General features: G+C 39.1%; 1 protein-coding gene across 1 annotated transcript in view; it reads left to right on the top strand.

Annotated features, from left to right (window-relative positions):
* The first annotated feature begins 3,199 nt into the window (after positions 1 to 3,199).
* Positions 3,200 to 15,617, top strand: part of LOC149086705 (tetraspanin-18B-like) — a 65,217-nt gene continuing 52,799 nt past the window's right edge. Inside the window, exon 1 of the mRNA XM_089231063.1 lies at positions 3,200 to 3,657. Coding sequence (XP_089087189.1) covers positions 3,598 to 3,657 — 60 coding nt within the window. The 5' untranslated portion in view covers positions 3,200 to 3,597. The remainder of the gene's footprint in view (positions 3,658 to 15,617) is intronic.

Here is a 15,617-nt window from a genome sequence, read left to right as displayed (position 1 = left end):
TTTATACGTTGTTAAAAGAAAGTCAGAATCTTCCAAGAGAAGAGAGCGTGAATTGGAATGTGGCTTCCGTCCTGGAAGGTTGTCTGTTTTGAGTGTGCTTTGAATTAAAGTCTACTTCGTTAAAGTTCCGTAATTTCGTGCGTTAACTGGAAACCCCTCCAATATCAAGTGTTTAGAAATATTTCGCCACCTCACGGAAAAGAGACGCATCTCCACCCGACGTCGCTTATAAAATTGGCGCCCAACGTCGTACATCGAACGCAAGGCGGTACGAGGCGGACGTTCGATCTCAGCTGTGACGTTTCTGATAGTGCCTAGAATCGAAATGATAATGTACCCGGCCAAATGTAAGAAACGTGATTTGATCCTAGGGGTCATTCAAGTATTACGTCAGCATCGAGAGGGGGGGGGGGGTGAAGGGGGTTTCGGATTTGCTGACTTTTGATGACGTGGGGGGGGGGGGGTTGAAGGTTGCTTACGTCATCAACCACCCCTTTTTGAAGATATGAAATATTATAAGCTGCTGACGAAATTTTGCTGGGAGGGGGGGGGGGTTTGTCAAAAATTGCTGAAAATCTTCTTACGTAATACTTGAATGACCCCCCTACTCGCGGCTAGGAGAGGGAGTTCCGAATGATTCGCGTGCAGTAGATCTGCAACATATAATGACGAAGTCCTCCGGTTATGTGTCCCAGGAAAAAGACAATATGCTATGATATTAATAAATATTTTGGAGCAATAATATAAATTAAATTATCAAGATTTTGCTGCAAAACTTTAACAGTTGATGTTTGTTGACTGTAAAATAATACAAGTAAAGCCCGCATAAAAAAAATTCTGGCACTATCTACTGGTCTGGTTAATAAGTGGGATCATGCTATATTTTCCTTGTGTGAGAGAGGGAGAAAAGAAGGGGGGGGGGTCCTTTTTATTTGTGTTATATCTATAGTATTATATTATCTAATACTATGATGACACGTAGTATAGTATACTACTGATAGGTGGCAGTAGCCTACGTATCAACACCTTAATGTTTATAACCGTCATATAGCAAAACACACTAGTAGTGTGACACTACTGCTATAGGAATCGATAGAGTAATGATAAAGGGGGGGGGGTTTGGGTTAATACTATACTAAACCACACATGTACCTCGTCCATATTCCTCTGGGGGAACCTCTAACGAATTGGTACAAGCGGGAATGTACGTGTAGTGAAACCTGACGTGAAGTTTGTTTCTGTGTAATGCTTGTTATCTGTAGTGCTGCCATCTGCCACCAGTTTTTCTAACTATGAGTGAAGTGTAATGATTGAAAAATTAATCGTTGTAGGCCTGTTGCTCTCTGTGGCGAGACTTTTTAACGGGGAGATCGGCTCGCATTTGCGCCTCGAAGTTGGGAAACCACAGGAAACCAACTTCAGCCGACCATCACTATGACGACGGTGGGGTTCGAACCCGGATCGTTGCGATGCATGTCCGTCATTATCCCCACTCGACCACCACAGCGACTGATGGGTTAATACTACCCATTGGGAACCCCGAATCACCAATTATGGCTTACGGTGGTTTACGGTCTTTAACATTTTGTAAATGTAGTCAAATGGCTAACTGCTCTCTGCTGATTTTACTACCGTTATTTTACAACACACACAAACATCAACCGTTCAAGTTTAGTAGCAAAAACTTTGTAATTGAATTTATATTATTGCTCAAAAAAATATTTATTAACATCATACCGTATTTCTTGCTTTTTTTTTTCAAAGCAGCACATTAATTGAAAACCAGTCACCGATTTCAATCGAAGAATTATAACAGTTATGTTTTTCATTTGATAGGTGACGGTAGAAGTTTTAGTTAAATGATGTTTTTACACGCAATAGAATACAGTACTGTACTGCAGTGGTTGTCAAACTTTTGTCACGCGCGGCTTCCTTGCCCAATTCATGGATCATCTGTGGCTGCGGAGTCTAAAGTGTCTTGCAAACTAAAAAAGTCATTTCAATAAAAACTGATTTCTGTTGTATTTTCAGAAAAGCTTTCAGGAAACAATGATTTGTTATGGTGAGTAGTTTCACTTCAGTGACTTACATAGAGATCACCTTGATTCTCAACCCTCCAAATGTATAAAACAGAACATTTTTAAGGTCAGTCTCCAGGTAGAGTCATGTCAAAGCTCACTCTCCGTGGGTATCATGCCGTATGTGTTTCGATAAATCTGGTGATTATGCTTGATCACCGACCATTTTGGAAAGTAATATTTGATTAGTTTTGATAAATATATTGTGGATTTACCACATTTGTCGGTGATTATGCACAATCCCCCCCCCCACTCTCGGATTGTTAAGTATGATAAATCGTCAATGAATTACTTAAATTTACCGGCCATTTTGCGCAAGCTTCAGTCTAGGAAATAGTTATCCAAATTTTTTGTTCCCCATCGCCCTCTTATTCAGAATTTTTTTCCTGTCATCGCCCCCCGACTCAAATGAACCCATAGGATCCCATGTTATACTTGTAGCTTCTATCGCGCCTCTAAACCGTTCCATCGCCCACACCGGGGGCGATATTTTCCATTTTGGGAAACACTGGTCTAGGACGATGATGTGATTATGTTTAAAAATTTTGATGAATATGAAGGAAGCTAATATTATAAGACTAATAGTAATTAATACGTTTTTCCGGCTTATATAACACTTATTATAATTTAAGTTAATTTTTATTGCAAAATATGTGTAGTGCACCAATCATGTACGGGAGAAACCGATAAGTGGTTGAATTTAAGTGATATTTCCGCATGATTTTCTTTATACTTACCAACTTCATTAGGGAATTGTGCACAACCACTGGAAAAAGTGGCAAATGTAGGAAAATTGATCGCACCGAGATGACTGTGGTGATTATGCATAACAGGCGATTATGGATAATCGCCAATCTATCGCATTTATCGTAACAAGAACTCTTTGCAAGTTCATATTATCTCGATTGATTCTGAACAAAAACGATAGCTAATTTTTTGGGATGATAAACCCCAGAGATCCGAAAAATTCAATAGCAAAATTGCGTTAAATCTATTTATGGAAAGATGCTGCAAAAAAACACAAGAAGCGTGACCAAAAACATCCTTGGCCGTATTGGCGAGGGCAAATATCGCCAAGTGAAGCTGAAAACCGCCTAGCAACTGAACTTTTTTGTGGAGGATAAGCAGCGAGATAGGGAGTCTGTATTATGTTCGCATAAGCATCAGCTCAGTCGTGAAAAAAAAAAACACGGCAGAGATTCAGCTGCATCGTGCGGGTTGTTTGAAGCGGGATTTGTCCGTTGCTTCAGCTGTCTTGTCGGTGGGGGGAACATCGAACACCGGGGGCATAGCATTGAACAAATAATGTCATCGTGGAGTGAGTTGTGAGCTCCGGATTTTTTTTTTTTGTGTGAGGAATATGTGACTGAATAATTATAATAATGAGAGAAAAATCGGGTTTTCTCTAACATCATCCGTAGACTGAAACGCCATAGAAACCGAAACTCATTTCGTTATTATCGGACGTGGGGAAGAGGTTTGTCATCATCATCTGTTATTTTAGTGTTTGTAAACAATAATGGGCATGATGAGGAGCTGCGCAAGGCACAGTGTTTGTTTCCTATCTTTCACTATGTGGGTGAGTATTTATCAAAAATATTTATCCTTTTCTTACTGACTATGCATGTTATCGATGTCATTACTACAAATTCAAAAAAAAATTTCGCGTTCCTCCATGTCAACATGAAGCACGTTTACGTCTGTGTATCAAAATATTTGGAGATCCATGATCAGGGGGACAATGTGCATATCGCTCACATTGCAATAATGGTTTTTTTTTGGATGGAATTATTATCGTGGGAATCTAATTTTCATCTATCGCTGTCATGACCCCACAAGGACAGGGCTGACAGGATCACATCATTGGCGTTTATTCCCACCATAAATTCACTACGGGGGTAGGGGGCTGCAGGATGTGGGGCATGATCGCAGTGTTTTCTAAAGCGGATAATGGTGCCTTTTGTGGGGGTGGGGGGAGAGAGGTGGAATATTCCGGGTGGATGTAGAAGCCCCATTCCCCCTGTTGTGTTTAGTAGCCTATAGAATCGCATGGGTTCCCTTGAGGTGGGGGCGATGAGAGAGAAAAAATTAAATAAGGGGGCGACGGGGAACAGCAAGTTTGGGAAATTAAGATCTATCGGAATGTATGCTAGGCACGATTTGGTTGATAAATACTATTAGTCCATAATTCGATTTATTCGTCCCCAGTTATTGAAATAAAATTATACAAGTCATAAAGTTAACAAGTAAATTACAAATTTTAAAATACTTAAAATGAAATGAAAAGACAGAGAGACTAATGATATTTGAATAGATGCAGAACATTTATTTATAATGCGATGAAAGCTAGGACAGGGAGGAGAGCAGTAGCTTAATTCTAGTAAAATGCTCTCAAAAAGGGTATATAGCGGCCCCGTGTGATGTCTGCGTGCAGACTTCAACTGGCGGAGAGGGCATCGGACCAGAGGGGTCCGAAATTTCACCCTTTAACCTAATGTTTCCTCAAAGTGTGCAATATCGTCCCTTGAGGGCAGGGGGGGGGGGCAATGGAAAGTGTTCAGGGGGATGATAGATGCTTTGGATTTTGTATAGGATCCTATGGGTTGGCTTGAGTTATGGGGCGATGAGGGGTAGCGTGTAGCTTAGGTGCCCTATAGAAAGCCATTTTTTTTATGAGAAAGTGAATGTCCTGGCTGTTCGTCGAAGATACCTGTCAAAAGGGGCCGTCAAAAATCTTTACTGGAGGAGGGCTCTGTGCGTATGTGTCATTGAAACGTCAAAAAAAAATTAGCTGGTGTTTCTGTCATTAAAGCTATAAATGCCAGGATATAAAGTTAAAGTCAATATGAATGTATTTTCATTCCGTTTCATGGCCCCCCCTATATTTTGCAGCTCGATGCGGTGCGGCTACACTTGACTCTGTGGTTCCGAGTGCTATCATGACATTAATATGGAAGTTGAATGGCAAAAGTGCCTGCCCTATTTGTTCTCCATCAGAGCCGCAACAACAATAGCCAACAGAGAATCGTGTCAACCGTTAATATAAATTTCTCTGCTCTGTTTAGCATATGACGTTTTGTCGTTGAAAATGGGTATTGAAATCGACTCTCTCTCGCGTCAGTTTTGCACCGGGAAGTCCAGTGGAGAATAAATAATTTTACTCTGATAAGAGTGCACTTGCAATTATAATTCCCGCCAGATTGCGTTGAAATTATCATTGCGTTACCAAATCATTGCGTTGAAGCATTGCGGGATAGCGAAACTGAGTGCCATGCATGGTCCTCACTTCCTGCATCAGAGCCCCTGAGCCGAATTTTCAACGAACCCACCCCGAGATATTTTGGTGATGAAATTCTATTTAATGACATAATAGATCAACTGATCCAACTAGTGTCATTCATTTAGGGAGGCACTAAAATTCCTCGTGATCGGGCAGTTGTGTTTTAAGAGGTGTTTAAAATTCTGGAAGAGTTCCGCAAATGTAAAAAAAAGTCCGGAAATCCCTGCGGTAATGCATCAACCTTCGAGACTCAATGCGTCTGAATTAAAGCCCACTTTTAGTTATGCATACAACTATTTTGTCTATCCGTACTTAATTGGTTTCATACTATAGAGATCAGTGTTTCCCAAAGTGGGCAATATCATCCGCCTGGGGGGGGGGGAGTCACAGAAGCTACGATTATAACATAGGATCCAATGGGTTTGCTTGATTTGGGGAGCGATGAGAGAAAAAATTTTGTGAAGAAGGGGCATGAAAATTTGGGTAACTATGCTGTAGATCTGGAGTCTCCTGCCCGCGGGCAGCATGCGACTTTGAACACATATTAATGTGGCGGAACAGGTATTCTAAAAAGAAAGAGAAATATTTTTCTAATACTTTGATACTGTTTCAGGTATATTTCAAGTGACTTTTGCCACTAAAATGGAGGAGCGGAGGTAGAAGGGCTATGCCGACTTAGGGGGCCATTCAAGTATTACGTCATATGATTTTTAGCCATTTTTGACCCCCCTCCCCCCTTGTCAGCAAAATTTCGTAAGCAGCTTAGAATATTTCATATCTTCAAAAAGGTTGTGGTTGATGACGTAAGCAACTTTCAAACCCCCTCCCCCGCTTGTCATCGAAGGTCAGCAAATCCGAATCCCCCCCCCCCCGATGCTGACGTAATACTTGGATGACCCCTGAAGAATAGTAAATTTGGCGTCAAAGTGTTCTCGTTAGTTATCGTATGTATTTACGACCCAAAACAATTTTTCTTCTCCCAATGCTGCCCGAAAAACTGAAAGGATAGACATTTTCCTTCTTCAGACTCTGGTCGCTCGGGTGTCGGTACAAATCGCTGCAGGCTAAACTAATCTGATTCATTAGATCAAATTCCCACATGGTTCCTAAGCGGATCTCACCCCCCCCCCTCTTTGGCCACGACATAGTAACGTCCTCCCTCCTCGTCATCCATCGATTTTCTAGTAAATGAACTTGGGGAGGGGTAAGCTTTAAAAAAATCATCTCATAAATTTCAAAATCACCATTAGAGAATTCAAAAAATATATTTTTTAAATGAATTTTTCTCATTATTTTCAGTTTTCACTTCGCGGGAAAGGAGCTCGTATCAATTATAGATTAGCAAGAGACGCCGGAATAGCCTTGCCGTGACGCGTCCCCTTCCCGTGATGGAACTTGGGAAATGATTTGAAATTCTAAGTGCTAATTCCTATCTTTTTCACATCACCATAAAGTTCAATAATCTGATTCTACAATAAGGTTTTTTTCCCCTTTCTCCATGTCCCTAATGACCAGTTTTGTGGAAGGTATAAAGAGGAACCTTCTTGCCTCCGTTTGAATAAATTTGCTAGAAAATTGGGATTCAAAGCCTCTGTCGTCGTTGCTGCTCCATCTAGATCAGGGTTGTTTAAACTTTTGAATTTTACGGACCCCTCGTATCACTGAACTAAAGCCACAGACTCCTTTCTAGAATAATATTTTGCATATAAGATAAAAATAATGAGTTAATCGTTCTTTCATCGAAGCTCATGCCCTTGGAGGCTCATGAAGGCTTCCCAAGAAAACCTCTAAAGGGTCCGTTGACCTCTAGTTAAGAACCTCTGAAATATAGATTCATGCTATGTATTAGCAGACAGAATTTTTGGGAATTCTACTTCTACCAATTTTCATAGACAGTTGCCGGGTCCAAACATTTTTCAGGCATCACAAGGGACTGTCTGACATCGTTCCATCATAGGAGACTGGAGATCAATTTTTTATCATTATTTTAATATTTTGCTTTCTAGTAAATTTAAAAGGGGACCCTCTAAACGTTTGGCTTTGGGGGGGGGGGTCCGTGAAAAACTTTGGCCAAAAGCAGAATATGCTAAAATCAGTGCTACTGCAGACCACTGCAAGAATTTTAAGAAAAGTGTAGTAAACACACTATTATGGTGATTATTACTGCAGAACATTTCTAGTCAGCACAGCGCTTGTTGCTGGACAATGCAAAACATTCTGCTTTGGGGTCTGTATGTAGGCCTATATGTTAACGAGGTGTAAGACAAGTTTTTCTTATGTCATATTTCTGAATTTATAGTTTTAAGTTGGGTCTTTTTTTTTAGCTTAGTTGAATGTATCTCTCACCTGAAAATGCATTGCCCTCCCCCTCCCAGGCAAAGATGCCGTGGGCTGTCTCTCCCCATAACAGACAATTTATAACACCCCCCCCCCCAATTTCAATCTCTCACTAACATAGGTACCTCTGGGTTTCTAAGAAATAGATTTGTCTAATTCGGTCTGTAGCTGTACTCGCTAAAAACTGTTTAATTTACATTTTGAGATACGAGCGTTTAATGTGTTTTCGTTACGCAATTGATTAGATATTCGCGGCCGCCGTTCAATGAATTTAATTCTCTCAGGTTAGTGGCTGTCGTGAGTTTGGGTATCACTTCGGAGTTTCTTCTACACCAGAAGTTGGCATCATCAGCACATATTAGACGAAACTGACTGAAACGAACAGAACGCAGAAAAAAAGCTATTTTCAGACCGACTCGATTTAACGAAATTAGACGTTTAAACTAGTGTTCTTCGATGTTTTTCTACTTGCAAACTGGACAGATTGCGCGAACAATTTACGGACTGGCATGAACAAGAGAAATAATTTACGAACCGGTGAAAAACAAGAGGAAAATTTAAATTTTATCATGCGAGAAACATCCTTTATATCTGGGACCTCTGCTGCCACCTAGCAAATAAAAACAAAACTATTTGTTATAATTCTTGAAGCAAAATTGGTTATTGGTTTTAAACCGGAGGGCATCATGAAAATAAACAATATATTGGTAATCACGCGCACAATTAATTTTCAAGATTGAAACCGGTATAAAAACCAACAATCAATTTTACTTGAACTTATAACAAATAGTTTTGGTTTCCTTTGATAGGCGGTAGCAAGGGCCCCAGTGCAAGGTTTCTTTGTTTCAAACAATATTTATGCTTTTATTTTTATTTTTTTTAGTAGTACATCCGCTGTAGAAAAAACTATGTGCGTGGCTTCAGAGAGCACAGTTTCTGAGATATAAAGCGCTGCAACAACTTCCATTCGATTCCTCTGTTCGGTTTTTATTACACGAATAGAAATTTAAAAAGCATCTTTCTGACTTCTTCAAAAAATGAGCTTACTTATCGTGTATTTGCTTCAAGAATTCGACGAAATGTTTCGCGTACCAACGTGAAATTCCCGCAGACCGGTAACGGTTGAAAAACACTGGTTCAAACCGTGCGTTTTCGTTGCCTTATGTCAACTTTTCTGAAATGCTGTCTCTTCGGTCAGGTAGCTGATTTAAAAGCGACGGAAATTTCAAATATTAATTGGAAGAGAAGACAAGAAATATTTTACTTGCAATATAATCTACTTCAACAGAACTTGAGAGAAATCTCACGGATGGCGCTTGAGAATGTGCAAACGTGTGTGTATCTCACTCAAATCTGACAAATGGTGAACTGTTAAAATTATCGTAAGGGTCAATGATTTTTGTCCTCGTCGTTAAAAGTTTTGTTGAACTTTTCCTTCGAAACACGTAACAACGGTTCTTCGTGTCACTGCGCTAATCAATTTTATCGGATTAAATTTTTTTTTTTTAAAATCTCGATGCCGTAAAATTTTCATAAAGCGTATCTTGTACTGCATTTTTTTACGTTGCTAATTGCTTCCATAAAACCAAACGCAGTTATAATCCTAAGACTCAAGTCCCGAGTCCTTCCGTTATATCGAGATTAATGTCACGTCGGAGTCAACTCTTCCTTGATTGCATAATAGTTAGTCAAACAATACGCGAACGTGTACGGCTTTGCGATACTTTTTATTTGTTTCCGAGCTGTTTGTTTACTGTTCTAAACGCTCGATCGAGCAGAATAAACGCCGTATTTTGCATTGACTAATTTTTTTTCTCCCACTCTTTCTCAATGGCTGAATTTTTTCATTGAAAAATCCTTGATAATGGCATTATAATCTGCAATTGTATGCGATTTTATAGTACTTTTGTTTTGCTATTGACTGATTGTGAAATATTCCTTGGTCTAAGTTTACTGCTGTTTCATGTAACGTGGGAATGAATGTGCCACTGGTTTTTGAATACATACCAGCGATGAAGATAATGCTTCAAAATAACTGTTTTTTCCGACAGAATGTTGAGAAGCATTGCATCTCAACTTAACCAGCGTTGCAGAAATAATTAAACCAACCCCTATAAAATCCCGTATCTTTTCTTTTTAATGAAGTAGACCTTTCCATTTTCAGCAGTTGTAAAATAAGAGGGATAGGGAAATGTGTTCCATCAAGAAACCAGCTTTACAAAATATCTGGGCTTGTCATCCCTGAAATAAAAAAGCGAAATATCTCGTCAATGCTGGTGAGAGGGTTAACAAGTGGCCAAACTGAAGGGGAAAAGTTTAAATAATCGAATATTTTTGCTGGCTCTCCTGTGCGTATCCCCCCCCCCCTTTTTACAGACCAAGTAACATTTTTCATAGAAGTTGAAAATTTGGTTGAAAGGGGGAGGGGTGCATTTTAAAAACGTTAAGGTGCAAAAACTTTCAAGTGAAGACGACCCTACCAAAAGAATCGTATGACTAATCATAGGATTCGAGATTTTCTTCCTTTATACAATATTTACTCGCCCCCTCCTCTCACCCTGTATCAAAAACAAAATGTTTACACTTAATTTAGTTTTGAACACCAGCATGTAATTGAGCTCGAGTGGTGCAGTGGTAAGATGCTCGTTTTCTACCATGAAGGTTACCGTAGGGCCCACGGGTTCGATCCGGGGTAAGAACATAGAAAATAAGTTCTTTACCTACCGAGCCTGGGGTGACCACTGATAGATGACCCCTTCATTTCCCATCCAGCTCCATCGGTAGAATCTTGCCGTATGACGATATGACCCGAGTTGGTGTGCAGTAAAGAAGTAGAATGTAGTTGAAGACTCCGCTGCAAAGCAGCCCATTAAAGTGCCACGCGATACATCGTTGGCAAATTACTGACCCGATTGGTTAAAAATACCAATGTTACTCTCAAGATGTCCCGCGGCACATATTCGGTTAATCCCGTAATCGAGGTGCAGCGGCACACTATTCGGAGATCCCTGTGCAAGACACTTATTGGGTATAATTAGCTGGATGTTCCCATTTTAATCACAATGAAAGAATTTTTTAATTATGTCCCAGGATTTTTATTCCGCAAATCACGAACAGCTACATAACTTATAAAGTTCTTTTGTTTTAAGGGGCTGAATAAAAGAAAAAATGACATCCAGTCGAAGAAGTTGCAATGATCATCCTGATGTATTTTGCTAATACATCAGGATGATCACAGACGTAGTGGAACCTATGTCTACGAACACCCTAAAAGAGCTTACCTTGGGTATTTTGACGTTAAACTTGGTGACCAAGATAAATTTGGACTCCACACACAGTGTGTAAAACTTATACATAACATCTATGACAGTGGTCTAATGGGAAGAGAAGGGGGTCTAAATGGGGGCAATACCCATTGCTCACGCAACCAAAACGAAAGGGAAATACTATACTATCACTTTGGTCAGGGAAGATAGTCTCACAAACATCAATGAGTAATTTGTGTGGACTTGAAAATTATTAAATTTCTCCTTGGTCAGCAAGAAGGAATACACGAAATATCATTGCTTCGTGTGCCTATGGGATAGCAGAGCCTAACAGTACCACTGAATAGGAAAAGAGTGGCCTACGGAAGAGAACATGGTTGTTGAGAAAGAAATGTCGTTCGTTAGCCAGACGAGACAGAATCATCTCACTTCCGTTGTTTATAAAGCTAGGGTTAATGGAATAGTTCATGAAAGCTCTTGATGACAGGACAGCCTTTGCTTTGCATACATAGGACAAAAAATGCATGGAATAAGTACAGAAAAACTTAAAGCTGTAATTTTTGATGGTCCTCAAATCAGACAGCTCATAAATGATCCTCGTTTCGTAGATTCCATGAATGACAGTGTGGATCTCATTTTTCCTTGTCAAGAAATTTCTTTGCAACCACAAGGCTAAAAACTATGTTGAACTAGTTAGCAGCATTCTCGACAACTTTAGAGACCTTGGTTGTAATATGGGCATAAAGGTTCATTACGTGCACAGCCACTTAAACCATTTCCCCGAAAATCTAGGTGATACTAGTGAGGAACAAGGTGAACGATTTCACCAGCACATAAAAGCAATGGAAGACCCATACCAGAGCAGATGGAATACTCATATGATGGTAGATTGGTTGGTCTCTTTACAGATTCCAACAGTAAAGTTCACTTAATAATTCCAAACGAAAGAAGCTTTCGGAGAAGGAAAAAAAATAAGTTTTCCTGTTGTTGTTTTTTTCATTTCTGATTTTTAATTAAGCTATTAAGATTTACAGGAGTGTTGCTGTGCCTTTATTCAATCGATCAATTGAAATGATAAAAATTAATTAAGCAATTTTTTCTTCAATTTAACGCCTTTACCCTAAGCCTAATTTAGTGTGTTGACGTGAATAACTCTATTTTCATACCTCACAAACAAGAGCTGATGAGCGAAAACTAATGTCGTATTCGTTTTCAGCTCATGAAATACACATAAAGTCAGTTAAGAAAAACCCCGGTACCAAAATCAGTGTTGCGCAGTGTAATCGCTGTCAATTATAATATCTCATAAGGGCCGGTCCTCTATCGTCGAAGTAAAGGAATAGAAAAGGATTTGGTCGCACAGAGCACGTAACCGAAAAAAATTAGGTATCCGCATTCCCCGTCTTTTCAGAATCCAATCAAACCTCGTATGTAGGCTCTAAATTCTTTCAATGTCGCATTTGACTCGCATCAATGTCAAGAAAGATGGGTTTTGGGTTTTAAAAACGGGAAAAATATATAGCATAGTACCATAGGCGGAGATAAGACTTGGAAGTCTGGGGGGCACGATGATGATGTCAGTTCATATATACATTAGATCAGTCGACTCCACCTGCGCCCCCCCCCCCCGTATCTCCGCCCATGCATAGTACTTAAAGACATTTTGTTTGGCCAAGTTGACAAGATTTCGTTGAAGAAATAGAATCGATCATAATATGTATATACGTACTCACCGTGGTTTTTTTTTCAGCGCACAGAAAAATGTAGTAGGGATGCAAAAGAAATGTTTCGCTTGATACGATCGGCGGAGTGATGATTTTTCCCCCTTTCTCTTTGTAGATCGTTTGTAATCAAAACTTGAAAACGCTTTTATTGTGCATGTTTCGTTCAGTATTGATGACCGTGTTCACGTCTGCACGTCGTCAGACATGAACCACTTTCTCTTATCTTAGAATTCTTTTTTCCTCTTTGTTCTAAAAGTGAAATATCCAAAAAATTTTATTTATACGAATAGTTTATTTTTTTTTTCGAATCTCATTTTATAATTTAGTTTTCACACAAAAACAAAAAAGATTAGAACCTACAGTTATGAGGATCGGAACCCAGGGCCGGATTCAGGCAGGTGCGAAGGGTGCGATCGCACCGGGCCGTAAAATTGTATATCGTTGCATTGTTTACGCATAATACTTTACGATAACTTCATAAAAAAGTCAGAACTTGAAATTCTGTTGCTCTATTATCGAAAAATATGTCGATTTATTTACAAACACATATGGTAGTGAATTCGTGGCCTTTGCATCCTTGAACGGAGATTTCGAGAACACCCCCCCCCCCCTGAAATTTTTAGCTGGCTTCTCATTGTTTTTCAAGAAAATTTAGCTTTAAATATTTAAAACAATATAAAACCTATTCCTACGGCCTCCAGAGCCCTGTCAGCCTTTCCCATGAGGAGGTCATGGTCTTAACAGCACCATGATTCCTCGGGAAGAGAGACTTCCTGGGCTGGGCACATACCCCTATGAGACTTGAAGTGCCAGTCACCCCTAGTTCAAAATCTTATTTCATGTATTAGACATTATTTTGTTTGGCATGTCTCGTTAACGTGTCTCCTTAACCACATGCACTATCTTGTATGCCCATGCGTTAAGACGGCCTTGCTTTCTGGAACCCTTTTTCGAAAAGTTTTATTTTTTTGGTTGATCCGAATTCTAGACTTTTAACCTCCCCACCCCCCAAACTGAATATCGGCGGATGTAGAGAGCGAAAATGAATCAATCTATGGGTCTCTATCATATCTCTAGCCGCAAAACAAGATATTTTGGGATTCTCAAAATAAAGTGGATCAAGTCACACGAGATACCCCGGTATTGCCACTGTAAGGGTTAATAGTTCTGATGATTTTTTTTCAAGATTTGAGATATGCGTAAGAGTAACCTAACTCAAATGCTCCTAGTAAAGATATCGACCGAAAATAATTAATTAATTTTCTTTTTAAAGGGCATTTTTATTATACAATAAACACAAATCAATCAAAAAAAATTTTTCTTGACTCAATTCTGGCTCAAGTTTGAAGAGATTATCAAAATATGTTGATTAGTGAGATCTGGTAAATTGGATTTGAGTGTTTGCCCCCACGTTTGTCTTAAATCAAAATCCGACGGATTCCGTCATTCTAACAACGTCATATCTTTAATTTGCACAAGCCCATTTTCAGGATTAAGATCTTTAACTGCAGGCCAAATTAATCAGGTTGAGATTTTTAAAATCAACTCATGTTTCAAAATCGCGTTATAGCGAAATTAAGAAAAGTGAGAGACCTTGTAATTTATGGTGTGTCTTTTTATGGACTTACAGACTTTTACTTTCATTGCATTTTTGTTGTAATGACACTGAAAATCATTCAACATTTCTGACCAAACGAAGTGATTTCGGTTATATTTAAGTTTGTGACACCCAGCGCAACAGCGTCGTTATTGAATTTGATCACATGATCTACCCAGCTGAGTAAACGGACTGTTGTTTTCACTCATTCTTCAGCTTAATCGGACGAATATTGTGTGTGGATAGAAATTTTTCTCCGTGGCTATTTACATTAAAGGCGCGCATCTGCACGTGATTTTTTCGATCTTTGATGACCATATGTGTACGGAAAGACTCCATCATCATCTGCCATCATGTGTATATCGTTCGTGAACGTTTACCGTGATCGTATAAATCAGCACGTTGAATGACACTTATTACGAGATAAACGAAAAGTTTATTGCTTTCATTATTTGGGTACGTGAATGGTTCGTTGATAAATTGACGCTTATATTTATTAACTAATGCAATTTATAAGCATATATTTCACCAAACAAACTGGCAAATAAATAAATCCACTGTGGATATAGAAAAGTTCTGGAAACAAAAAAGGGATGAGAGGCGTATGGAAATGACGTGCGACGAGATGAGGCCCATCAAAGTTGAGGCGACTTGAATAGGGATATATCCAGTGGGGCTATAATCGACGTTATCTTGAAATATTGCATCATCCCCGGCAGTTCTTAGCGTTTTTCTCCAGCGAAGTGGTAAACTTTGCCGCTATTCTTCGGAATATAATCTCCATCTGTTTTTTCTGTCCAAAATTTTGAGCTATTTATATTTATTTCTGATACTTTGAAACTCTGTCCGTTGTGGAATTTAATCGATTTCGATGCAAAAAAAGTATATTCTTGTGGCTTTTGACCGCATCGCTTCATAGAATGATTTTCCACATAAAAGAATTTTGATGGAAGCAAAATGAATAAAAGAGATTGAAATGTTCAGCCAGTATTTTGGGATGTGATGAAACATTATCAGCCTAATCGCATGCTACTGTATTTGTTCTATATGTCACCAAAGAAAAATAGGGCCTTAAAACCATTTTCTTTTTTTGTGCTGTTTGAGAAGCATGTCAAGCTCTGAATATCGATACGTCCACTTTTACTCGGAGTACTTTCAAGGAATGTCCGTGAATTATGCTTTTTAGGAATGTTTAGAATCTCTGGTGAATTTCAAGTGATCAATTTTTTGGTCCTACGGCAACATTTCATAGCGCACATGTATTTCCTGAAGTGACAAATCAAAAACCAGTATTTTCGAGTTATCACCATAAAAGAATTGGATAAACAGTCCTCT

The sequence above is a fragment of the Pholcus phalangioides genome, unplaced genomic scaffold, assembly GCF_987345545.1.
Source record: "Pholcus phalangioides strain wild (caught in Gottingen) unplaced genomic scaffold, Ppha-v1.0 ptg000004l_1, whole genome shotgun sequence".
NCBI classification, from domain to species: Eukaryota; Metazoa; Arthropoda; class Arachnida; order Araneae; family Pholcidae; genus Pholcus; species Pholcus phalangioides.
This window is presented reverse-complemented; position numbering and strand designations above follow the sequence as displayed.